This window comes from Thalassophryne amazonica, chromosome 7 (assembly GCF_902500255.1).
Source record: "Thalassophryne amazonica chromosome 7, fThaAma1.1, whole genome shotgun sequence".
Lineage (NCBI taxonomy): Eukaryota > Metazoa > Chordata > Actinopteri > Batrachoidiformes > Batrachoididae > Thalassophryne > Thalassophryne amazonica.
In genome coordinates, this window is record NC_047109.1 from 72956116 (window position 1) to 72981564 (window position 25449).

Sequence of the window (25449 nt, forward strand, 5' to 3'; positions counted from 1 at the left end):
TGTGGGAAGTACAAACACACAAGAAACTCAAAATACAGAAGAAGGACAGAGAGGAACAAAAAAGTGGGATGGGTAATCAGAGAGAAGTGAAAACACAGGATAAAAGAGTGGAACGGATTGTGGAAGGATGAGGAATCAGAAGCAGCCAGAAGCTGAGCCAGCAAAGGGTGACTGATCCATTCCGAGAGGCTTGATGACGGTGGGACACGTGCTATGTCATGCAACAGTGGACACCAACACTTGGGGGGATGCACAGCCATAAGATTCCCTTGAGCGTTCAAGTCATCTCCTCTCCCTCACCACTTACATCTTTGTCCCATACATCTCTCTGCATGTGAGAATTGCAAAACACAGATTTATCTCACTGCACATAACTTTTCTTTGAATCTAAACACTGAGTTTCATCTTCTTCCCTGTATTCCCAGAATCTTTGCATCCGACCTGCTTTCTTTATGTACTACACTGCAAAACATGGTGCCATCCCTTGTGTAACACACATCTGTAAGACTACTATAAAGAGAATGGCCATCAACAAGTTGTGACGCATGCTGTGGCTCCATGAGTGACTTGAAAGAAAAAAAAAGGAGGCTGGAAGACAATGAAATCAGTAAATACAGGAAAAATGAAATAAAAAGGACAATCTAGAAAATTACATCAACGGAGGATTGTAGCTCTTAACATACATCAGAATGATGTCCTTCCCCTCCCTTTAATGGACAAAAATTCCTCATGTCAGCAGAAAATAACCGTCAGTAAGTGCAGGCAGGTAGCAGAGGAGTAGACGGGATGTATTTTGTATGATGCATGGCGAACGAATGAACATCGTCAGAGGGTGTAACTCAACCCACCACAATGTAAATGACTGTTCTCTACCTTAATTTTGGTTTGTTAGAATCACTGGACCATACCCAAAGCCCTATGGTGGTAAAGTAAGCAACATTATATAACGCCTAAAAAGATCCTTGTCATTTGATTGGTGGTTTGTATGTCACGTGATATGGATCATTTGTACCATTTGCCGAGCAATGTTGGTTCTATTTAGCATGAAATTTTGGTTCTATACGTTTTGTGCCATTGTATGCCATGACCACCACATGCTCACACTGGCAGCAACACCACTTAGCTTAAAATCAAACATGGTAGGGTTTGTTTGGTGACAGACGACAATTTAAAAACAAGCTCATTGATGGAGCTTATTCTTCCAACACAAAAAAAAAAAACAAATCCAGTACACCGTAGAAGAGCTTGACATATTTGTCGCGATTTTTTTGCTGGACTAAGGAAAACAGACAGCAGTCTCTACATGAAGTCAATGCACAGCACCAGGTACAAACTACATTGTTATTTTAAGGCCATGAAAGATGCTGATATTACCAAAGCTGATAAGTATCATCATAATCACGAGGCATACAAAGCAATGATTTTGGATAGCACTGAATTAGTATTTAAGTTAATGTCGGACTGTTTGGAACATCTTGACCTCAAAGGACCAGTGACACACACCAAAATGCAAGTCCCTTTTCTCTTGTTTATAAATTAAGAAAATATCAAATGACAAGGTTTTATTTTAGGCGTTATATAAGAAATAATGAATGTTTTTTTCATTTGTGCAATGAAAGAATATTTCATGAGGTGAAAGATAAAATGCCTCATTGAATGGAACATTTCATCTTACCACTGCACTCAAATATTCATTATTTTTATAGTAACAAATATTTGCATTTTTTAAGGACGATATGACTAATTATTTCGTATATAATGCTCACAGAACAGTGCAAAAAAGGGACCTTTTTTAAGAGATCACTGTACCATTTTTTTTTTTAGTCCAAACATCCCAACAATATTCAACTGTACAGTAAGATGACATAAGGGGAAACTGCATTCATTTGAGATGCTAGAAGCAGACATACGATTTTATTCTAATTAGCTAAATGATTAAGATCATTTTAACTTTCAAACAATTCTTAAAAACTACTTAACATGCTTCACTATAAATAATGCAAGATTATTTGAGTAACTGTTTCAGCAGCAGCAGACACTCAAAGTATAAACTGCATGTATCCTTCAATATACAATATACAGTGGAATCCAAGGCAATATTAAAATCCACTTATTTTAAAGTCAACAATGTTACTTTAAGTCAAAAGGTATCATTAGTAGTAAATGAAGCGCTTATCTTCTAGGCACTGACTAATGAGATACTGCTCATTTCTTTGCTTTTGTTGCTCCTGTGGTAACTGAAAGGTGCTCCTGAGAAGGCACTTGCTGTCAGTGTTTAAGTCTTTAGGAGATGGAGCACTTACTATCATTTAAGAAAAACAAAGCAAAATATCAGATAGAGGATGGTTTTAAATGGCAATTGAGGCACAAAATGGGAAACCAGACCTTGACTACCACCGACACAAAGAAAGTTAATTTATTGTTACTGAGATCACACAAGAAGCAAAAGGAGAGTGCAATTAATTACCAACAGTAAAGACAGATGACATGTTAAAGATGAGAACACCAGCTTCTGTTGATGAAGGTTATCAGTGAACAAAGCAGGTGACAGAAGAACATGACTCTTTCAAGTAGAGTTCTAGACAACCCAAAAGATTTAGGCACACTCGACTGCAAGTGCATGCGCGCGCGCGCACACACAGCTTCACTCACTCACATACATGCATAAAGACCCCGTGGACAGAGCAGCTGAACCCACTAGCCCTCAACTACACACCCAAGGCATTCCTCAGCACAGAATGTGTGTGTGTGTATGTGTGAGAACACGGTACATCCCTGAGGAAGACTAGAGTATGGTACATCAAGACAGTGTAGCCTGTGTGATGAAAGTGCACTTGGTTCCAGGTCATCAGTCCAAAGGATATAAATATTTTCCAGACAAACTGGGGGCAAGGTTTAAATGATTAAGACCCAAGTGTGCTTTCAGCTGCAGACATTCACTGCATGCACTTTACATATGTGTGCAAGTCAGGCCATTAAACTTGCAGTGGTTTTAACCTACTTTGAGCAGCAGACATGTATTTGTGAGAGACATGTAATTTCTTATGTTAAAATTGTAAGTGGTGTCAGAGCAAGTTGTGAGAGAATGCAATACTTTGGAAATGTTAAAATACTGTATATGTTTGAAAGCTGTCCTCCTTTGATGTCATAGTATTCCTACAGGCATGTCACAGCCATGTCTATGTTGTGTGCATGTTTGTGTATGTTCTGTCACTTACCTCTTACCAAAGCCGTGACCTGGTCCTTGCCAACCCCTATGCGATTCGTAACCTCGCAGATAAAAGTTGTATTGACAGACTCGTCCACCTTCAGCACCTTCAACTGGTTGTCTGAGACCAACACTGTATCAGGCATCTCTCCTGACAGACTGCAGGGATGTGAGAATCAGCATGAGGAAGAAGGAAAAAAACAAGGGAACAAAAAGGGGGGTGGTAATAGGACTACAGTTTGTTGAACTTTGGGTACGAGAGCACTTTGGTGCATGTACATTTACAAAAACCTGTTGTAGTGCAGTGACATCAAATTCCAGTAATCTTGATCAACGGTGCCAAAACCAATCATTTCCCCCCATTTCTCAAAAGGCAGTCCGTTATCACATATTGGGAGGAGAGAAAAACATAATGGGGGAAGAATGGGAAAATCGGCATGACTAAGCTGGGACATAGAATTTCATCTCTCTCCCATTTTCAAGTTTCAATCTGTGTTCACATTTTCTCACATTCGAGTTAAAAGATGATGCAGAGAAAAGCAGTGAGAAAGTCATATTGCGTTTCTCACTGTCCAAGGGTGAAATCTCAAATCACACAGTCCATTATGAAAAATTATGTAGGTATCTCTACAATCAGCACAGGGTTGTAACAATGAGAGTGCTGATTACAACTCTGTTAGGACTGTGGACCAGGGAATGAAGGAAAAGAACAAAAACCTTGAATGGAGAAATAGCAAAAAAGAATCTGGAAAGAGAAAGAAAAAGATGAGCATGTCCGATTTCTTAATACTCACGTCTTCCACTGGACAATGGTAGGGATTGGATTGCCCGTAGCCTGGCAAGTGAGTACCACATTTGTGCGACCCACATACCAATTACCATCATATCCCTCTATTGTCACCTTGGGAGCATCTGCAGGAAAGACAGATATGTAGTTGAGAGAGCAAACGGGTGGGGGGGGGGGGGGTATATCGAGTTGAATCATTATGAAGTGAGTAAATGACTGCCATGTTTAAGCACACATGGCAAAAGAATTCACAGCCTGAGTTCAGATTTGTATTTGCATGGATCAGTTCTTACACTGAACTGCGAGTTTCAGCTTGAAGCTCTCAGGTTTGTCCAGCGTCCTGTGGGTCACCACACAGCTGATGTCTTTGCCGTTGTCTGCTGGTGTGGGAACTAAGAGGTACTCGCTGCTCACAGTCACTGTGTCATCCGTGCCCAGTTTAGACACAGATGTTCCATTGCCATTGGCGGTGGTCACCCAGGTGATAACGGCAGCAGGGCGGCCATCAACAGACGTGCAGCGAGCTACAACTTCTTTCTTCGAACCGGCAAGCACCGTTACAATCGAGGCTGAGTTCTGAGGCTTAGCTGATGGATAGATTGAACCAAGAACAGATGGCAAAGAGACAGGGATGAATTAGATAATGCAGAAATGGATACAGTAAAATGGAAATAAGAAAAATGTGCACCAAAAGCAAATTCTGGTATTTTCTCTCTTCAAAATCTATACAGACATACAATTCCAGGCAATAGTTAGGGCTGTCACGATTAGGAATTTCTGGAGACGACTGTCAGACAAATAATTGCGATTGACGAATATACTGTCTAATTTTTCTTCTTTTTTTTCCCTTCTTTATATTCTACTATTGTAGTATAATTACACAACTCTGGAAGTAAGTTTGGCTTCTGTGAGTGGAGAAACTGGGAATGGTGCAACATTTTTATCTTAATTTTACATACAGTCCCAACTTTTTCTGATTTGTGGTTGTTTCTGTTGCATTTCTGAAATTGTTTCTCCTCATCAGTCACGTTTTGTGCTTAAACACTGCATTAAGCTCAAGATTGAACAAATAAATACCTCTGGAAAATAACAGCTGTTAAAGTTCAGAGTTCTCACCTGATTTTTGTGATCTGTGCGTCTGAACATTGTTTTTTTTTTTGTGGCTCAGTTCATTCATATATTCTCATTTTTTAAATATGTTTTTAAAGATAATTGACCATTTATTTCATCTCATGATCTCATAAATCCAGCATACGACGCGCACATGGTGTGAACAGGATGGTAACGGCAGAATCACACCTTTAGAGAAAGTTCAGAGAGAAGTAAAGGCAGCTTCACGTTTTCCTTTTGTTAACATGTTCACTCAGGTCTCTCTGCTCCGTGCTCGCTGCGCACTGAACGTGCCTGCATTCAGGAATTTCCCTCACCCACCCCCTCCCTCGCAGTCTGCAGCCTGTTAACTCCGCGCGCGCGCACACACACACACAGGCACCGACAGCTCCGCATTTCAGACGGCTTTTGAAGAAGACGGCACTGTTTTAATCGGCCGTCAGCCTCCATGTTATTGTCTCGCCTTAAGACGAGAGCGAGGCTGCAGCACAATGACGTCAGATTCTGAGTCGTTTTATGCTTATATGAAAAATAATCGCAAATATGAAAAATAATTGCGATTGACGAATATTGTAATAATTGTGACAGCCCTAGCAATAGTCCAACACAACACACCTACAACCTAAATCCCTTCAGCCCTAGCAATAGTCCAACACAACACACCTACAACCTAAATCCATTTTCACACTCATTCTGCTTCTTTTAATCAATTTCCTTTCATTTCATACTACTGAAACAATTTGCCCAACTATTAGTATCAGTGCATATTCTGAATTACTGCACAAGCTGCCACCTCCCCACTCAACCTGGCTCCCAAATGTCTCCTCAACAGGCCCTCTGATCACAATGTGGAATCAGAGGAGAGGAGGAAGGACAGGAGCTAACAGCAGGCGTGATAAGCAGCCAGATCAATAATACTAGCTAAGGGGAGGCAGGAGACATAATGCACTGGACAGAGAAAAGAGCAGAGCCAGGCATCTGGTGTTGAGCCAAGGTTACACCAATGGCTCCATTGCATTAACAAGAACAACTGATCTGACAATAGCACTTATAACAGCAGCTAAGCATAGCTGGACATGCTTTTTAACTGGCGTACTACCTTTGGGAGACAGAGAGCAACACAGTACACATGTTTGCACACACTTCCAAGCAAATTTATACACAATGTTCAACACCCAGAAACCTACCAAGCATGATCAAGTAGGTGATTCCCTGCTCATTTCCAGTAGGATAGGTGGCATAATCACAGATGTACTTCCCCTCATCGGTCATCCTCACATCAGTTATCTGGATGGATGGGCTTGTCAATGTTGGAGGGGAATTCATGAAGCTGACCCTCCCCTTTACAGGTGAGTCTGGGTAGTTGGGATTATTCAAGTGGTCGGGATGAAGTACGGCTATGTTAATCCTTTCTCCAACCTTTGGTTCATAGATCCATGTAACCTGTGGTAGAACATTCACAACAACAGCAGTCTTAATCTGTACAGTTACTGATTGGCCTAGTATTTGAACAATGTAATTAGTGATATAGAAAGTCAAATATCTATCATCCTTGTTGAAGTAAAAAGCATCCTGAAGTTGGAATTACAGCTGAAAACCTTAAAAATGGATGTCACAGATCCAAAGTGGACATGCATGGCATCAACAATTTAAGAATAAAAAAGTAACATTTTAAATATTTTTTATCCCATTTCTTGAAGGACAAAAGCTAGAGAAGCAATACCACTCAAAATCCAGAGTTATTGGTTAATAGACCAATAAGTGGATAAGACTGGCCTCAGGAACTATATAGGACTTACTTCGAATACAACTAGCAGTTTTGAGAAATATTGTGGCCAATCGTATGCAACTATAGCAGTTTTAAAACTAATGCAGTTTTGAAAAATAATTAAAGCTGGTGTATATAACACTGAAGACAGAGTTGAAAGAAGAAAGTAGTTATCTTAAAGGCAGCGATGTTTAATCAAGTGCAAATTCATAGAACATGCAAATGATGTAAATCTCACTTCCCAGTTCAGGAACACAGCATAACAGCAAGCGGCCTCATTTTCATTACATGAAGTAAGGATTACTTCATCCAGATCATTCGTGAAATAAATAAAACACACATACGACGCTCACCTCCACAGTGGGAGCAACTTTGGGATTAAGGACCTTGTCCAAAGGTCCTTATATTTTCTTAGTAAGACAGGACTTTAAACAGAGGATCCTCTGGTATCAAGGCTGACATCTTAACATTCACCACCCCTTCTGATGATAAATGGCTAGAAAGTACTACACAAATGAATCCTACTACTTGCACTGTAGTAGTAGCGCATGTCTTGGGATTTTGTTAAAAATCTTGACTGGAGACATATCTATCTCCATGTGGCATGCTTGATGGTGATGTCAATATCTCCTCACACAATGGAGCCTCCACGTCCAGTTTGCCATTCTACTATCAGTGCAATTATAATCCTTGGTCACCAATTATGTCAGCTTTGGAGGAAAATGCAAGTTTACTTTCAGTCACTTTTCGTACTCCTTCTCACCCCACCATTCCCCAACTCCCCCTTGAAAATATCAAGACCTTCTTGGTTGTTTCTGCTGTGTAACAAGCCATTTGATTTGTCCATCAAGTATAAATGTCCAAATCATATTTACAATCAAGATTTTTATTGTAACGTCACAGACATTGTGTTATGGCTAAGTCCAATGGAAAAATAGTTTAAATTTAGATTTGTCAACCAGCTTATGCCCAGATTTGTTTTTATAAGTGGAAAAAGTTACATGAGTACCTTTGAGATTTTTTTATTGTGAGTAGAAAATGACAGTCATACACTTCACCAACAATTGTTGCCAGTGGGGCAAAACGGATTAATTGTTTAAGTTGATGCACATCAGAAAAATAAGGTAGTCTTTTTAGGCCCACAATGGGGAAATTTGCAAATATATTTTCCAACTAAAACACAATCAGTCAAACACTAAACAGAATAGATTTATTTAATGGCCAATATCTGAACACCAAATAAAATAACAAATTTTAACAAACTGGTTTGTTGACAGCAGTATGTTCTGACATTTTATAATATAATGCAGTCATTAAAATTTCATTCTCTAGAACAGTGTTTTCCAATTCTGGCCAGCTCAGTCAGGTGTGTTCAGTGACTCAACAGTTGACTCTGCAATGGAGCACAACTGACGTGCTCTGATTAGTTCAGGGTCGAACAGAAAATGTGCAGTACTTTTAGTCTCAAGGACCAGGATTGGGAAGCACTGCTGTAAAACTACTCGACTGGTCCCGTGAACCCAGAAAACCATTTACAATCTCTCCTGACCCATTTTGATAAACACACCAACTAAGACAAAAAGCTTAGAGTATTGCAGGAGGAGAGACCTGTGCAGTGCTCTGGGTGTTCTTCTGGAACAAGATTATGAATCACTTCACTACTTCATCATGACAGTGTTTATCTTACCATAGTAAGGTCAACACCACTAGGATCATTGAAAGCACAGCGGAGGTTCACTGTCTGGCCAGGATAAGATGCCACTTCAGGCTCTACCTTCACCCGTTGTCCTGACACTGCTGGAAGAAGCCAAGAAAGAGAAAAATATTAATAATCCATTTCTGGTCTTACCAAACTAGGAGAGAAGAAGAAGAACAAACAAATGAAAGCAGAACTTGTGTTGGGACAAAAGACTAATGACAAATGAGGATGGTGTGGAAGCGCCTGGTACAACAGAGGACTGTATTAGTGAACTCGGGCAAGTAGGCCACGAGTCTGGCATTTCTCCATGACTATGCGTGTGGATGAGTGGCTGAGAAAAAGGGACATGTACTATGAAAGGGAGGTAAGCTGGTTCTCTACAGCACACAGGTCATAAATCATCCGTTTGGGCTGTGCTTTCTGCAGCCTGCCATTTGCTGTGCAGACACATTCCTGTGTAAAAGCGAAGAGTCTAAATAAATGCAGTTTCTTGCTGTGTGCGTACAAGACAGAAAGAGGTTTCAGAATGAAAATCTGGCAGCATGCATGTGTGAGTGTAATCCAGATCTCCATGAAAATGTAATTACTTGTAAGTGTGCATTAGTGTATGTCAGCAAAATGGCACCTATATCAAGTACGAGTGGATTACCTGATGAAACTCACTCAAATGTCTGCAACCCAAGGTTAAGTGTACAATGCATGTGCTCAGTGTGTTTACCAGCAAGCTACACAAATAACAGCATCACCGAAACACAATTTTCCCTGAAGACAAACACTTGTGGAACTAGTTCAACGAGTTTGTGCTGTCATGTTGAAACTAATATGATGGGGAATGGCTGCTTGAAAACAGACTGAACACACAGGTTGGGTGATGAGACAGAAAAAGGGGGCAATGCAGTGTCTCTCTTGACCAGCAATAACCACCATGCCTTCACTTCTAAGGAGATCCAAGATATCAAAACAGAGGCAGAGAATAGGGAGGAATGAGTGCAAAAAAAAAAAATGGAGGAAAACAAGCTGTTCCTAGAATAAAACCAGCTCTCCCAGGACCAGCCCAATTTACAACCACAAAACAACCCCTTTGTAGCCCCAGAGGAACCTCTGGACAACCACAAAGCAGCTCATGGGAGAAGCAGAGAGCCTTATTGCACTGAAAAGAAGTAGTACTATTTCCTATGCTGTCTTGTGCACAGACACACGTACACCTCACCAACACTTCACTGCAAAGGTCGTAGATATGATCTGTCAAATGGACATGGCAAATGCTCATCAATCCATCTCAACTAGTCTGACTACAGATGAGCTTGGGGACAGCAGTGGTTATTAAAAGATGCAGCAGGGGAAGCAAAGAGGGTGTGTGAGGTTACTGAACCCATGATTACTTGTTGTGAGTGAGATATACAGACCAGGTCAGCTTCATTTACCAGAGGTAGCCACAATATAGGCTGCTTCACACTTGTGTGCATACACATGTATAAAAACTGCACAACCGTCATGTCCACACACAATGTGAACACAGAGCAAAGTCAGGCCTGTTGTCTGTCATTCAGAGGCAAGAAGGAGATCAACTCCTGCCAGTGCTCAGATGAGACAGGGTTGCCTTATGGAGACCCTCAGCCTCAGGAAAATTAATATCGCACACAAGACACAGACACTTGCACAGCTTCATCCTCGTCGACAGTCCCTAAACCCCAGCCCTGAAGACTGTCATTGGAACAGCAGACTTACAGAAGCTGTGTGCGCGCACACGTGCATAGACACAGACTTTTGGAAATGCCGAGGCAAGGCTGCATTTGAAATTGGAGTTGTCAGTATAAATATTTACAGAGCATTGGTCACATTAAACAGAAGAGACGGGGACAAGAGGCAGAGGGAGATGGGAACTAAGGGAATTAGTGAATAAAAGACTATTCAAGGGCAACACTGAAAAAAGGAACAGAGGGGAAAAAACAGGTTGGAAGGGAGAACTAGAACAGAAACGTTGTGTGACTGCACCTCTTTTACAATACCTTTTGCTGCCTGCAGGTGACATATACCACTAATAATACACATTAAAAAAAATGCATGTACACAAGCAACACCATTTCAACATCTTGAAATCAGATGTTGCTATGCTTGATGCTGCGGCCCATCATTAGTATTTTAGCACCTGTGTGAGGTATAAACATACACTGAGATAGTGCTGCGACTAGGGATGGGTATCGAGAACCGGATCCTTTCGGGTATCGTTAAGAAATGATTCGATCCACCGACATCAATAACCTTTTTACTTAACGATTCCCTTATCGGTCTTTCAGAGTGGCCGTTGTTTTGGGGGTGTTTGTCATGAAAATTATAATTTCTCTACATTGATTACAGACCCTGCAGCAGGTCTGTAATAAACTTTTCTGCAGCGCAGCTTTGCTTTGAACCTTGAACCTATCGAAGCAGTGATTCGTAGATCGAAGCAGTGCTTCGATCATTGCTTCATTGATTAATTTTTTTCTTTCGCTTTCCCCCGCTAAAACCCTAAAGAGCATATGGTTAAGTATTATTTACCTTTTTTATGTTAAACCGAGCTGTTATGGTCTTCTGAAACAGTTGATGTATTTTATAACTTAAAAACGGGACCGATGCTAACACGTTAGCATGTCTATGGCATTTTCAATGTTAAAATTAGCATTAAGCAGTTGCAGCTGTCAAGTATTTGTTGTCGTAAAAGAGTCAAATGTATTACAAATTGTAACTTTTTAAATTTATTTTTGTTTATTTATTAATAATAATAGCAAGCACAATAATAGCAATAATAACTAATCTAATGATTATATACAATTTTAGAGAAAGAGACAAAAAGAACCTGAATAAAAACACAACAGAAAATATAAAACAACTAACAATGAACATACATAAAGAAATAAATACATACATACAGAAATAAATAACTGTTTCCTGTGAACACCTAGTGACTCTTACACCTCCACTTCATCCCTGTTTTATTTAAGTTTAATGACAGTTGTTTTGCCCAAACCATATTTTCAATGTGTTAATTTCTTCAGTGGTTTCTTCCAGAATTATCTGTCAAGCTAGAAAACTGCTGCATCCTAGTAAGAGCAGAATATTACTGGAATGAATCTGAATAAGGAAAGTTGGGTTTTTTTTCTCCCCTCACCAAAATGGATGCTGCACTCACTGCAGTTCATTGTCTGGAATAGTCCCAGATTGCATTTCAGAGCTTCTAGAATTCAAACATTTTCATGCACGTGGTGTTGGGGGGTAATTTTGGGTTTCAGCTTTTTTTGTTTTTCACTACTTTCATCCTTGAATATGTGAAATCGTGAGTTACTTTTGTGCTGATTAAAGTTACTAACTGGGACTCCTGTATTGTTGTGAGAAAGAAACGAGAATCGTCCTCCATTCTGTACACAACAGCTCCAAACTTTGCGCGGCTCTCTGCCAAGTCAAGTTAGAATGATAGAGTCCAGCTGGAATTAATAACTTCAAAGCGAAACACAGTTTTGTTTATTTTTATTTATGTCCAGAGATCAAGGATACAGTGACCAATTTCATATTTATTTACTTTAAGACTCAATGAAATACATAAAAAACCTGTAAATCCTACTTTTAGTACAAAATTCACAAGAGGTATCAATAAGGGAATCGATAAGGAATCAGATTAATAAGCAGAATCGATAATGGCATCAATAGATAAAATCTTATCAATACCCATCCCTAGCTGCGACCGTCCTGACACTAACACAGTCCTCCTTGACCCACTACTTGGGCATACTGACATTTGCATATTTCTCCAGCATTTGTCTGAAGAGGAAAATACATCAACTTGGAAGAGGGGGTGGTAGGAGGATGGAAGGATAAGGAGATGAGATACAGCCGGGGAATGCCAAAGTGATGGAGTATGAGAATGGTGAAGAGAAGGGGGAAGTGAGAGGAGTGGGGATGAAAGGGTGTGAAGAAATACAGTGCCAGAAATAGAAAATGAAGGAGGGAGTGAAAGACGAGGCGTGAGAAGAGGAGAATCTGAAGATGGGGAGGCAGGGTAAATTATAAATGAACAGAAAAAAGCCCCCCCCCCCCCGCAAAAAGCTGCTTAGAATAGAGCAAGGAAGCAGGTGAGAAAGAAAGGTGCATTAGGAGAAGGTAAAATACAATGACAGGTTGATACAGATAAGCGAGGGGAGAGGACCAGCAGAGCCACACAGGACCACAACAACACTGGAGGTTTAGTGTACGTAGGCCTGTCACAAAACATTTTGCTGGACAAGATGCAGATGAGGATGATTCAGGCTGCTGCCGGTGGAACAATCACACGGGGATTTACGTTGCGCACACAGTTCTTGCACTGATTGACAGATTTACACGCAAATCCAACCAGCTTTTACGCATGAAGTGCACCAATCAAATATGAGCAAGTCTCTCTCTCACCCTCTTTCGCTCTTTGATTGATTTGGCAAAATATATGTCACGAAATAATGACAATATACAACCCCAATTCCAATGAAGTTGGGACGTTGTGTAAAATGTAAATAAAAGCAGAATACAATGATTTACAAATCCTCTTCAACCTATATTCAATTGAATACACCACAAAGACAAGATATTTAATGTTCAAACTGATAAACTTTGCTTTCATGCAAATATTTGCTCATTTTGAAATGGATGCCTGCAACACGTTTCAAAAAAGCTGGGACAGTGGTATGTTTACCACTGTGTTACATCACCTTTCCTTCTAACAACACTCAATAAGCGTTTGGGAACTGAGGACACTAATTGTTGAAGTTTTGTAGGTGGAATTCTTTCCTATTCTTGCTTGATGTACGACTTCAAGTGTTCAACAGTCCGGGGTCTCCGTTGTCGTATTTTGCGCTTCATAATGCGCCACACATTTTCAATGGGCGACAGGTCTGTACTGCAGGCAGGCCATTCTAGTACCTGTACTCTTTTACTATGAAGCCACGCTGTTGTAACACGTGCAGAATGTGGCTTGGCATTGTCTTGCTGAAATAAGCAGGGACGTCCCAGAAAAAGACCTTGCTTGGAAGGCAGCATGTGTTGCTCCAAAACCTGGATGTACCTTTCAGCATTGATGGTGCCATCACAGATGTGTAAGTTGCCCATGCCATAGGCACTAACACACCCTCATATCATCACAGATGCTGGCTTTTGAACTTTGCTCTGGTAACAATCTGGATGATCTTTTTCCTGTTTTGTCTGGAGAACACGACGTCCATGATTTCCAAAAATCATTTGAAATGTGGACTCATCAGACCACAGCACACTTTTCCACTTTGTGTCTGTCCATTTCAAATGAGCTCGGGCCCAGAGAAGGCGGCAGCGTTTCTGGATGTTGTTAATGTATGGCTTTCACATTGCATGGTAGAGTTTTAACTTAAACTTGTAGATGTAGCGACAAACTGTTAAATGACAATGGTTTTCTGAAGTGTTCCTGAGCCCACGTGGTAAGATCCTTTACACAATGTCGGTTTTTAATGCAGTGCTGCCTGAGGGATCGAAGGTCACAGGCATTGTAGAGAAGCTTAAATCTTCGACTGGACTGGGTTGCTTGACGCGAGGACGTTTCGCTTCAAATCGCAGAAGCTTCCTCAGCTAAAATTCTTGCTCTGGTAATTTTAGCTGCACTGAATGCGTGCAGTGTGAAAGGCCCTTAAGAAGTTCTGGGCTTTCACTGTTCTTAGGTCAGAATTTCTCCATTATTTTCTTGTTGTTGTTTTGCCCTGCCTCTCAACTCCTGAAGAATAGCAGCTTTGATTCAGACACTATAGACTCCAGTGGGGAAAGTCACTATATTGTCCTGATGGAATCAGTCTCTGCCTGTGCGCTGTGCACCAACTTGCTTTCCTCAAATCTTTGTCACACACACACAGCACAATAAATTCCAACAGAGCCTTCAAACTTGATAACATCAAGTTTGCACCCAAGAGAGGCTACTACAATACAATTACGCTGTTGTAGTGCTGTAAAGACTGGCCCATTTGGAAGTACAGTAAGTATATATAAATATTCTTCTGCAGTCTGTGGTTAATCACCAGCTATTTGAAACATATTTAACATTGCCACATTATTGTAAATTACTACAAATGTGTGTCAACCACTGCCTTCATACAATTCACACTCGTGAAATCAGTTGAAATCATTTAGCTGTGTACACTGATGTAACTGGCACTGCACAATGCATGACATTAAGTTGTTTTGCAAGTGTCGTCATATTCCGTTTTCTAAGAATAATGAGATCTATGCTGTGGGACTCTGGGGATTATTTCAAGGTCACAACTAAACTACACGCAGAACAAACCCAGGGGGAGGCGATGGTCCCAGCCTGACCGGGAAAATACTAAGGACCCTTGGGCAAGATCCTTAATCCCCTAGTTGCTCCCAGTGTGTAGTGAGTACCTTGTATGGCAGTACCCTCACATCAGGGTGAATGCGAGACATTATTGTAAAAGTGTTTTGAGTGTCTGATGCAGATGGAAAAGCGCTATATAAATGCAGTCCATTTACCATTTTACTCAGGAACCTCTTCCAAATGTAAACTTGATTTGTCAGATCAGGCTAATTTTAAAGTTCAAGGTATAATTTGAAGAACAATAGCTGTGCAGCCTAAGATTAAAAAAAAAAAAAAGAAGCTTCTCAATCATATTTCTGGTGCATGTTTGTGGGGCTCTGATTGTATTTCCTTTGGTGACAATGGCACACACAATTACTGAATATATTCTGTCATCACCAAGCTGATGATTTTGCACTGTGTAGTCCAAGTACTCACTCACTTGTCAACCGCTTACTCCAATTCAGGGTCACAGTGGGGCTGGAGTCTATCCCAGCAGTCATAGTGCTTGAGGGGGGGTACACCCTGGACAGGACACCAGTCTGTCACAAGGTCACATATAGACAAACATTCCACTCGCACACACACACACGTACGGACAATTTAATTTAAAGTTTCCAATGCACTTAATCTGCACGTCTTTGAATGTGGGAGGAAGCCAGAACACCTGGAGGGAACGCACACAAAGACGGGGAGAACATGGAAACTCCATGGGTAGTCCATGTACTAGCACAGTGAAAAATCTGTTTGGGGTCTGTCCTCCAACACAATAGATCCACAACTAACTGGAGTGAGACTACAACATCTGCGTGCTGGAACATCCACCCAAAATGTAATTATTGTTTTATTTAAATTCATTAACCCCCCACCCTAAAATAAATTAATGTGTGACCAACACATCGTAAAAAGCAAATGATGACGACTTCACGGCATTTCTCATCTCTTCTGCATCGTACATGTGACAATCTCACCAGCGTGCACTGTTAGCAGTCACATGATAAAGACATAATTTTGAAAGTTTGCAGTCAGAGAGGCAGTCACAGACTGATGTATTGATTCAACGGATTTGAACTGGTTTAATTAGTAGTTTGTCTGGTCAATAAACAGCTATTCGAAACATTCAACATTGCCACAATAATGTAAATTACTACAAGTGTGTGTCAACCACTGCCTTCATACAATTTACACTCATGAAATCAGTTGAAATCATTTAGGCTACACTTGGAGATTCCTCAAATGATGCAACTGGCACCGCACAATGCATGATAAGTTGTTTTCCAAGTGTAGTCAAATTCCATTTTCTAAGAATAATGAGATCTATGCTGTGGGACTCTGGGGATTATTTCAAGGTCACAACTAAGATACATGTAGAACAAACCCATCTCTTGTGCATCATACCTGTGACAACATCACCAACATACACTGTTAGTCGCATGATAAAGATGTCATTTTGAAAGTTTGCAGTCAGAGAGGCGCAGCAATAGTCACACAGTGATGTATTGATTCAACGGATTTGAACTGGTTTAATTAGTAGTTTGTCTGGTAGGAAAAAAAAAAAAATCTAATCTGTTGGCCTCCGGTGGATTTCGGGCCGTGATGGACTGAATGGACAACCAGTGAATGTGGGTGTGCAGACCTTCTGGATGCAAACAGAAGATAAACTGATAACGCACCAATAAAACTGTCTTCACATGTCGGCAGTCAGCAGCAAGGACAAACTGGACATACCATTACGTTAAATAAGAGGTTGACGGGGGGGGGGGCGGGGGGGCATCCTGTGGCTGTGTACCACGACAACTGTGCACCACGACAGGACAAACTAGATGTCATTTCATCATTAACGAGGAGGAAAAACAGAAAGCAAGAGAGGGATTACTTAAATGCAGAGTTGCCTGGTTTTAAACAGGTAAACGTGAATACTGATCTGTGTGACATTCCAGAACGGAATTAATAACCTTACAAAATGTTAACTTTTTAAGATGCCATCAGAGCCAGGGTTTCCTATTTTAATAGAAGATGTGTAAAATCTTTCAATTAAGTAAATTGTCAGTGTCATTCTCATTGAAAAATGAACGCACATCACAGTCTCCTCTGTTATACGGTCTTACTGCTGCAGACCTGAGAAAGCAGCTCAATGTCAACTGGGCAGAAATATAACATGCTTTCATTAATAGTTCATTATATTTCTTTTAATTTTTTCTTGTCATTACTGGGTTCAGTCTATTCACATGGATAATAAGAGTGTGCAAATGTGTCATTCATCTTCAGTTGCGAGTGGCCACATCAGTGAGATGTCAGTCGCTCGTTCATGCGTTTGGTCATGAATTTGCGTCTCCAACTGCTCTCCAACAGTCACGCCCAGTGAGAAAGAACCCTTAATAACTCTCACCGTAATGCAGCGTACCAACTACGCTGATCTTATGCAGCACTATGTGGCAATACGCTGAGAGACACAAAGGCGTCTGCGAAATGGACCCACAAAATTAAACGTTTAATTTTTTTCACAGACATTCTACGCAGGTCTATGCAACACTCCACTACTGTATACAAGCCTACGTTAGGGCTGTCATGATTAGGAATTTCTGGAGATGATTGTCAGGCAAATAATTGCAATTGACGATTATATCGTCTATTTTTTATTTTTTTTTTTCCCCTTCTTTATATTCTACTATCATAGTATGATTACACAACTCTGGAAGAAACATTTGGCTTCTGTGAGTGGAGAAACTGGGAATAGTGCAACAATTTTATTTTTATCTTCATTTTACATACAGTCCCAACTTTTTATGATTAGTGGTTGTTTCTGTTGAATTTCTGAAATTATAGAACGGCTATAAAGAACAGTGTGAACATTTTATTGTGTTTTAAAACTTTGTGGAGCAAACTCCAAACTCATAAAGAAGGAAAAAAAACACCTGGACATGTTCAGGAAAACTGATATAAATTTAACAGAACAATGCAGGCTGATTAGACTCCCCATGTTTTTTTGTATAAATAAATCAGAATACAATAAGAGGCAACTCACTTTGAAATAATTAAAACATATAGCTGCAGCTTAATAACTTTGAAAAATAGAAATCAGCAGCTTGTATTTTTATTCTGACTCCCGTTCATTTTAGTGTGATGAAGTCATCCTTTTTTTCCCTCATCAGTCACGTTTTGTGCATAAACACTACATTAAGCTCAAGACTGAACAAATATATACCTTTGGAAAATAAACAGCTGTTAAAGTTCAGCTTTTTGTGATCTGCGCCTCTGCACAGCTTCTCCACGGCAGGGTTTTGTTTTTTTTAATCTGCGGGTGTGTAATTTTTGCTCAGTTCATTTATATATTCTCATTTTTTTAAGGGATGTTTTAAGGATATTTGACCATTTATTTCAAGTCATGATCTCATAAATTCAGTATATGACACGCACATGGTGTGAACAGGTTGGTGCCATCAGAACCACATGTGTAGAGAAAGTAAAGAGAGTAAAGGCAGCCCCAAGGTTTTTTTTTTTTGTTCGTTTGTTTTTTACATGTTCACTCGGGTTAAAATCCTCTCTCTCTGCTCCGTGCTCGCAGTCTTAAGTGCCTCTGTTCAGGAATCTCACTCCCTCCCTCGCAGTCTGTAGCGAGATGACTCCGCGCGTGCGCACGCACATACACACAGCTCCTTCGGTAAACTACCCATTTTAAACGGCTTTGAATAAGACAGCCACTGTTTTAATAGGCCGTCTTATTCAAAATTTGAACGTCCAAATGACGGCAGGACGGCTGCCTAAAACTATGAATTGAGAGGAAAAACAGACTTAAATAAAATAAATGACTCGTTAACTACTAAATTAGTTGTTAACGATTTCAATCGTCAACGTAGTCGTGACTAGTCGGCTAGTCATGGCAGCCCTACTTAAAACCGAAATGCATCCACAGCGGTGCCGTGGTACGTGGCTTTGGAACCAGAACCTCCTTACGCTCCATGTTATTATCCGAGCCTCACTAACCATCCGACCAAGACGAGAGGGAAACAGAGTGAGTGAGTGAGGCAGCGAGGCTGCGTGTGGCTGCTGCAGCACGATGACGTCAGATTCTGAGTCGTTTTATGCAACTTTGTGGATAAAATAAGTAATTCACAGTAATCGCGATTATGAAAAATATTCGTGAATATGAAAAATAATCGCGACTGGCGAATATTGTAATAATTGTGACTGCCCTAGCCTACGTAACACAGCGCTACTGTACACCATGCCTCCACAATTGTACACTACCTTATGCCAGCCCGGCGAAAAATTCTTTTAGGCTTTTTTTTTTTATTAAGTACATACCTGCATTGTTAGATTTTATTCATCCCGCTGAACTCTGCTGGCAGTAAAGCTTCAAAACCACAGAAGAAGAGGGCCAAAACCACAGAAGAAGACACAGGTCAAAGCGTATCCACGTATATTTGACCATTTTTTCATCCTGTTTAGCAGGTGAATGCGCAGTTTTAAGAAATCGGTGTCCAATCCAGGGCCAAATGCACTGTGACTGCTCACAGAGTCTAAATCATTCCTGGTACCAATTGCCATCATCAACTGGAATATGGAACATACAGAAACTTAATGTTCTAACCTTCACACAGCAGGGCTGTGAAATGAAAATTGTGAAATCTGAGGAAAATTTGCAGGGGGTCTGGGGGTGGGGTGGGGTACAGCTCACAGGAGCCGAGTCTAGGGCCCTGTGGGGCCCCAGAATTAAATTTTTATCTAATGATACTTTTTCAGCATCTCCTGGAAGAACAAATCTCAAAATTAGTGGATATTTAAATGATCATATAATATTCAACCTTTTATTTGACCTGTCAATGATGATGTTGAAATAACAGAATATGATATGGAAGTAGGACCTGGAATGATTTTCCTTTTAACTGTAAACCAAATGATGCATTAACTCAGAACAATTAAACTACATGAGATTTATGAAGACTGAAAAGACTGTTACAGCATTTCAAAAATCACAGCTAAAGCTTGTAGAATATTTGGAAAAATGTCAATAACATACCTTATAGTAAAAAGTTCCTTATATTCTTGTGTAAATTCATGCAGCATAAATCCATTCAAAGCCACAATGTCTTTTACAATGAAAGAAAGTCTAGATTAATGAAAAAAGTCACAATCTTGTCTAAAATCCTGTTTGAACAGCAGAATATTTATTTTCCAGAGAGAGAAAAATTCTAACCGTGTTTTCCTGAGAGAGCACAGTTCACTTTTCCCGTTTCTTTTATCTTTCAGGTGTGTTGATGAAGCCAGCAACAATTCCACAGATTCTTGTCCTTTTATCAAACAGTCTCTCGCCATCTTCTCTCTGTGCGACGTCGGTCCGTGACACAGACATGCTGCACAATTCTTCTTTTAAAAACAGAGCTCTAAAAGTTGCTAAAACATGCTAAGTTTAGCTTAAGCGTCGCACAGGAGGTCACACAGCGTCGCCGCACCAACCAACCAGTCCTGCTTTACGACATCTGTCATAACAGCTACGCTTTGAGTGGCATTTTTCAGGCTCCTCTCCTGTGGAACCAGCTCCCAATTCAGATCAGGGAGACAGACACCCTCTCTACTTTTAAGACTAGGCTTAAAACTTTCCTTTTTGCTCAAAAAGTAAATGAGTCCACCCACCACTTTAATCATATCTTAGATCTTGTTCTGACTTATGGTATGGAAATTGAAGACTTAACAGTATTCCCTGAAAACTCCCTTCTGTCTGATCATTTCTTAATAACATTTACATTTACTCTGATGGACTACCCAGCAGTGGGGAATAAGTTTCATTACACTAGAAGTCTTTCAGAAAGCGCTGTAACTAGGTTTAAGGATATGATTCCTTCTTTATGTTCTCTAATGCCATATACCAACACAGTGCAGAGTAGCTACCTAAACTCTGTAAGGGAGATAGAGTATCTCGTCAATAGTTTTACATCCTCATTGAAGACAACTTTGGATGCTGTAGCTCCTCTGAAAAAGAGAGCTTTAAATCAGAAGTGTCTGACTCCGTGGTATAACTCACAAACTCGTAGCTTAAAGCAGATAACCCGTAAGTTGGAGAGGAAATGGCGTCTCACTAATTTAGAAGATCTTCACTTAGCCTGGAAAAAGAGTCTGTTGCTCTATAAAAAAAGCCCTCCGTAAAGCTAGGACATCTTTCTACTCATCACTAATGGAAGAAAATAAGAACAACCCCAGGTTTCTTTTCAGCACTGTAGCCAGGCTGACAAAGAGTCAGAGCTCTATTGAGCTGAATATTCCATTAACTTTAACTAGTAATGACTTCATGACTTTCTTTGCTAACAAAATTTTAACTATTAGAGAAAAAATTACTCATAACCATCCCAAAGACGTATCGTTATCTTTGGCTGCTTTCAGTGATGCCGGTATTTGGTTAGACTCTTTCTCTCCGATTGTTCTGTCTGAGTTATTTTCATTAATTACTTCATCCAAACCATCAACATGTTTATTAGACCCCATTCCTACCAGGCTGCTCAAGGAAGCCCTACCATTATTTAATGCTTCGATCTTAAATATGATCAATCTGTCTTTGTTAGTTGGCTATGTACCACAGGCTTTTAAGGTGGCAGTAATTAAACCATTACTTAAAAAGCCATCACTTGACCCAGCTATCTTAGCTAATTATAGGCCAATCGCCAATCTCTCAGACTGCAGGCTTGCTTGTGGTTCCTAGGGTTTGTAAGAGTAGAATGGGAGGCAGAGCCTTCAGCTTTCGGGCTCCTCTCCTGTGGAACCAGCTCCCAGTTCGGATCAGGGAGACAGACACCCTCTCTACTTTTAAGATTAGGCTTAAAACTTTCCTTTTTGCTAAAGCTTATAGTTAGGGCTGGATCAGGTGACCCTGAACCATCCCTTGGTTATGCTGCTATAGACGTAGACTGCTGGGGGGTTCCCATGATGCACTGTTTCTTTCTCTTTTTGCTCTGTATGCACCACTCTGCATTTAATCATTAGTGATCGATCTCTGCTCCCCTCCACAGCATGTCTTTTTCCTGGTTCTCTCCCTCAGCCCCAACCAGTCCCAGCAGAAGACTGCCCCTCCCTGAGCCTGGTTCTGCTGGAGGTTTCTTCCTGTTAAAAGGGAGTTTTTCCTTCCCACTGTAGCCAAGTGCTTGCTCACAGGGGGTCGTTTTGACCGTTGGGGTTTTACATAATTATTGTATGGCCTTGCCTTACAATATAAAGTGCCTTGGGGCAACTGTTTGTTGTGATTTGGCGCTATATAAAAAAATTGATTGATTGATTGATTGATTTTTCCTGATTTGTATCTGTAACACACAGATCAGTGTCCGGACTTATAAAACTTGCACGATGTCGTAAAAAAAGAGAACGCTTTGCGATAAGCAATTTAAAAACTCAGTGATGTTCACCATTAAAGGATAAATCACTAACACCCCACCCCCCTCCCCATGATGAGTTTTCACAGCCCTACACAGACAACATGCACGTGTATGTTAAAGCACACACACATGCAACTAAACTGCTGCAGGAAGCAGAGCATAAATGCAGCTTAGTTCTGACAGATGAGCAAGTCTTACAAGCCAAGAATAAAACTAGGAAATGAAGACTCAAGATGTCTCGTTTTCTCATTGACCTTTTTGCTGTCCTCCTATGAGGAGCCAATCAATAGCACATGGGAAAGCTACATTTAGAAGTAACTGTGGTGCATTATGGACTTCTCCAATGACATCCTATTGTGATCAATTCATGCAATATGCTTCACCAGTGAGAGCAATTGAGTCAAGAGCACCTTGGTTTGATAATAGAGCGTACTTCAAAGTCTTCAAGGCCATCATGTCAGAGCAGCAGTCAAAAAAAAAAAAAAAACTACAAATGTTCTATTGACTTAGAAATTTAACAAAGACAAGCAACTGTAGAAAAGGGTTTGCCATTACAGCAGAGTTGCAAGCAAGGGAGGTTAAAAAACCTTGGTGATGCAAAAAGCAAGAGCAGAAGAAGAGAAGTGCAAACGGGAGGCAGCACTATCTCACTTTATTCAGTGAAATGACTAAATATTTGGTAACTGACAACTGAGCACAGATTTAAAAAAAAAAAAAAGTCAGAAATTGAGGACAGAAACTGGGATGCCTGAAATGTGGCAGACGTGGGTGGAAAAGGAGGATACAAGTGAAGGACACCAGGAGACAAGGACAGGCTTCAAAGCATCAAGGAGAAATAAACATCTGGAAGAGAAATTGGCAAATGAATGTACAAGTTTAGTGAATTCGAGTGTAATCACATCTGAACACTGAAGCACATTTAGTTGTACATGCATGCTCATAAGACGCATGCTCAAGGATACAGGCAATTTTTTTTGGGGGGGGGGGGGGGGGTAGAAGGGGAGCATTTGCCAATTTAATTAACTGTAGTAGCTTAGCATCTTAAAAATAAAAATTTAAGAAAGATCCAGCAGGAAAATTTAATTATATCCCGACTGCAGCCAAAGGCCAAGATGCACTCTATCGAAAGCTGGACTACGACCTTCATCTTGCCTCGATTCCATACAGTGTGCACGACTCAGAGTTGAGAGGAAACTGGTAATGCAAAAGAATTCACAAAGGGATCCCCCAGCCATTTAACTGCAGGGGTTCCGACATGAAATTGTGTATACAACAACCCATGCATGAAGCTCTTTGTTGATTGCTCTCAGTTTCCCGTCCTCCCTCTTCTATTCTTATTTATGTAAATGCCGCAATCAGAATATCTTGCGTCTGGTAAACTGTTTGAGGGGCCTGAAATGAGATTCACGCTTGTCAGAATCAAATTTACCATCACACACACTGCTGTTTATTCAGACTTGACACAGTATACTGTAATCCAACAAATATGCTACATAATTTAGTAGATTCCATGCTGGGCTGGGAGGGGCTGTGGAACAAGTAGAACAGGTGAAAATAAACAACAAAGTTGTCAAAACTAAGTTTGGTAATGATGAGGTAAAACATTTCCACATGTACGACTGGAGGTAAAGCAAACTCGATTTAGACAGGCAGTCACAGAAACACACGGAGAGACACTCTTCTCAACTGGGTGAATAATTCATCCCCTGGTAAGGAAGAAAGCAGTGTGCTGCTCTCCTCCTCCTCTCATCTCTTCATTATTGATAAACACCAACATCTACACTGTAGCTGACCCAGGAGAGCGAGACGCACAGAAGGAAGGTCAGACAGCAATCAAAGATTTACCCTGACATATTATAAAATATAGTAACTGTATAAAGCCGGAGTGTATGAAACAAAAATCAAAAAGAGAAATGACCAAGACGATGAGGCATGAGTGTACTTTTACAACACTGCATATTCTCAGCTGCCTGCCACTGCGTATGAGGGTCAATTCTTGTTTTTGTAAGCTGAAGTTTACGGCGCAAAGCAAGGACACGGCTCTCATGAGCCAAATGTAACTGTTGCCTCTACACTGCCACCTCTCCAACTCACTGAATAACTTACTGGCTGGATGTCTGACAGACACTCAGCTCCCCTGCGGCTCCTGACTCTGCTTTGTCTGCTATGGCCCTCCACATCATCATCTTACCTCCATCACTCTCGCTTTCTCACTCTACACCCCCCACCCCTGTGTCACAGCCATGCCCTGTCTTTTCATTTTGGAATAAATCCTTTTCATCCCCTTGGCATGTTCTGCGCTTTCGTACAACTCTCCACCCATTCAGCCAGTTCTTTTCTGTCTGTAATTTTCATTTCAGCCCCATATGCCACTGCTCCTTATTGTAATTGTGCTGGATGTTATTATAGCTGCGCATGTAATGTCGTATTTTACCACAGGGTTACTACAGATACAGTGTTGCAGTGAGTGTAAGAGACTAAAATGTAAAGTTCTGGCACTGGGGGAAAGATTCTCCACAAAGTGACAAGGTCACTCTCTGAAATATCATGATCAGTTCCCCCATTATGCATGCTGAGGTCTTGTACTGCTTTATGGAGTCTGGCAGTAAGTGTGGCAAAAAACAAAAACCGTGTCAGACAATCTCTGATTTTTGTATAATCTGTGTCTACATGCACATCTTGAACCAAGCTGCAGCTCACTTTCAAAGTATTCTTGAATTAAAGAACCATGGAAAGTCAAGTGCTCATCTGAAGAAAAACAAAAGCGGCTACATTTTTGAGAAACATACAAGTATGCAGTTGAGAAAGTATTTGGACAGTGTCAATTTTTCTCTGGCTTATCTTATGTATTGTGCTTGTGATGCAGACTTATAACTTTAGAGGGTTCCAAAAGTTGATATTATACGTGAATTAGCAAAAAATGTGACGGATATGAACTTAAACGAATAGTTACGCTCTGTGCAAAGATGTAAAATCTATACAGAGTGAGGTTTTATGAGATGCCACCATTTGCGCAAAAGTAAAAAACTTAAATTTTAAAAGGCAGTCTGGCTCCAAAGATTGTGTGACATGAAAAATAAAACAGTGTGATGCACAGCAAATAACCTACATCCCAAAATGAATGATAAGCAATGAAATCCAATTTCTAAGCATTAATGAGAAAAAAAAAAAAAAAAAAA

The 25449-nt window shown here is 40.4% G+C and overlaps 1 protein-coding gene across 3 annotated transcripts in view; it reads right to left on the minus strand.

Annotated features, from left to right (window-relative positions):
• The window catches only part of si:ch73-22o12.1 (nectin-2), a 240253-nt gene that overhangs the window by 125663 nt on the left and 89141 nt on the right, over nt 1-25449 (minus strand). For 2 of the 3 annotated variants that reach the window (XM_034174437.1, XM_034174434.1), the window contains exons 2-6: nt 8561-8670; nt 6293-6548; nt 4289-4582; nt 4003-4120; nt 3219-3367 (exon numbers count right to left, since the gene is read on the minus strand). In XM_034174437.1, the coding sequence (XP_034030328.1) occupies nt 3219-3367; nt 4003-4120; nt 4289-4582; nt 6293-6548; nt 8561-8670 (927 nt within the window). The remainder of the gene's footprint in view (nt 1-3218; nt 3368-4002; nt 4121-4288; nt 4583-6292; nt 6549-8560; nt 8671-25449) is intronic. The other variant, XM_034174435.1, reaches the window with a different exon arrangement.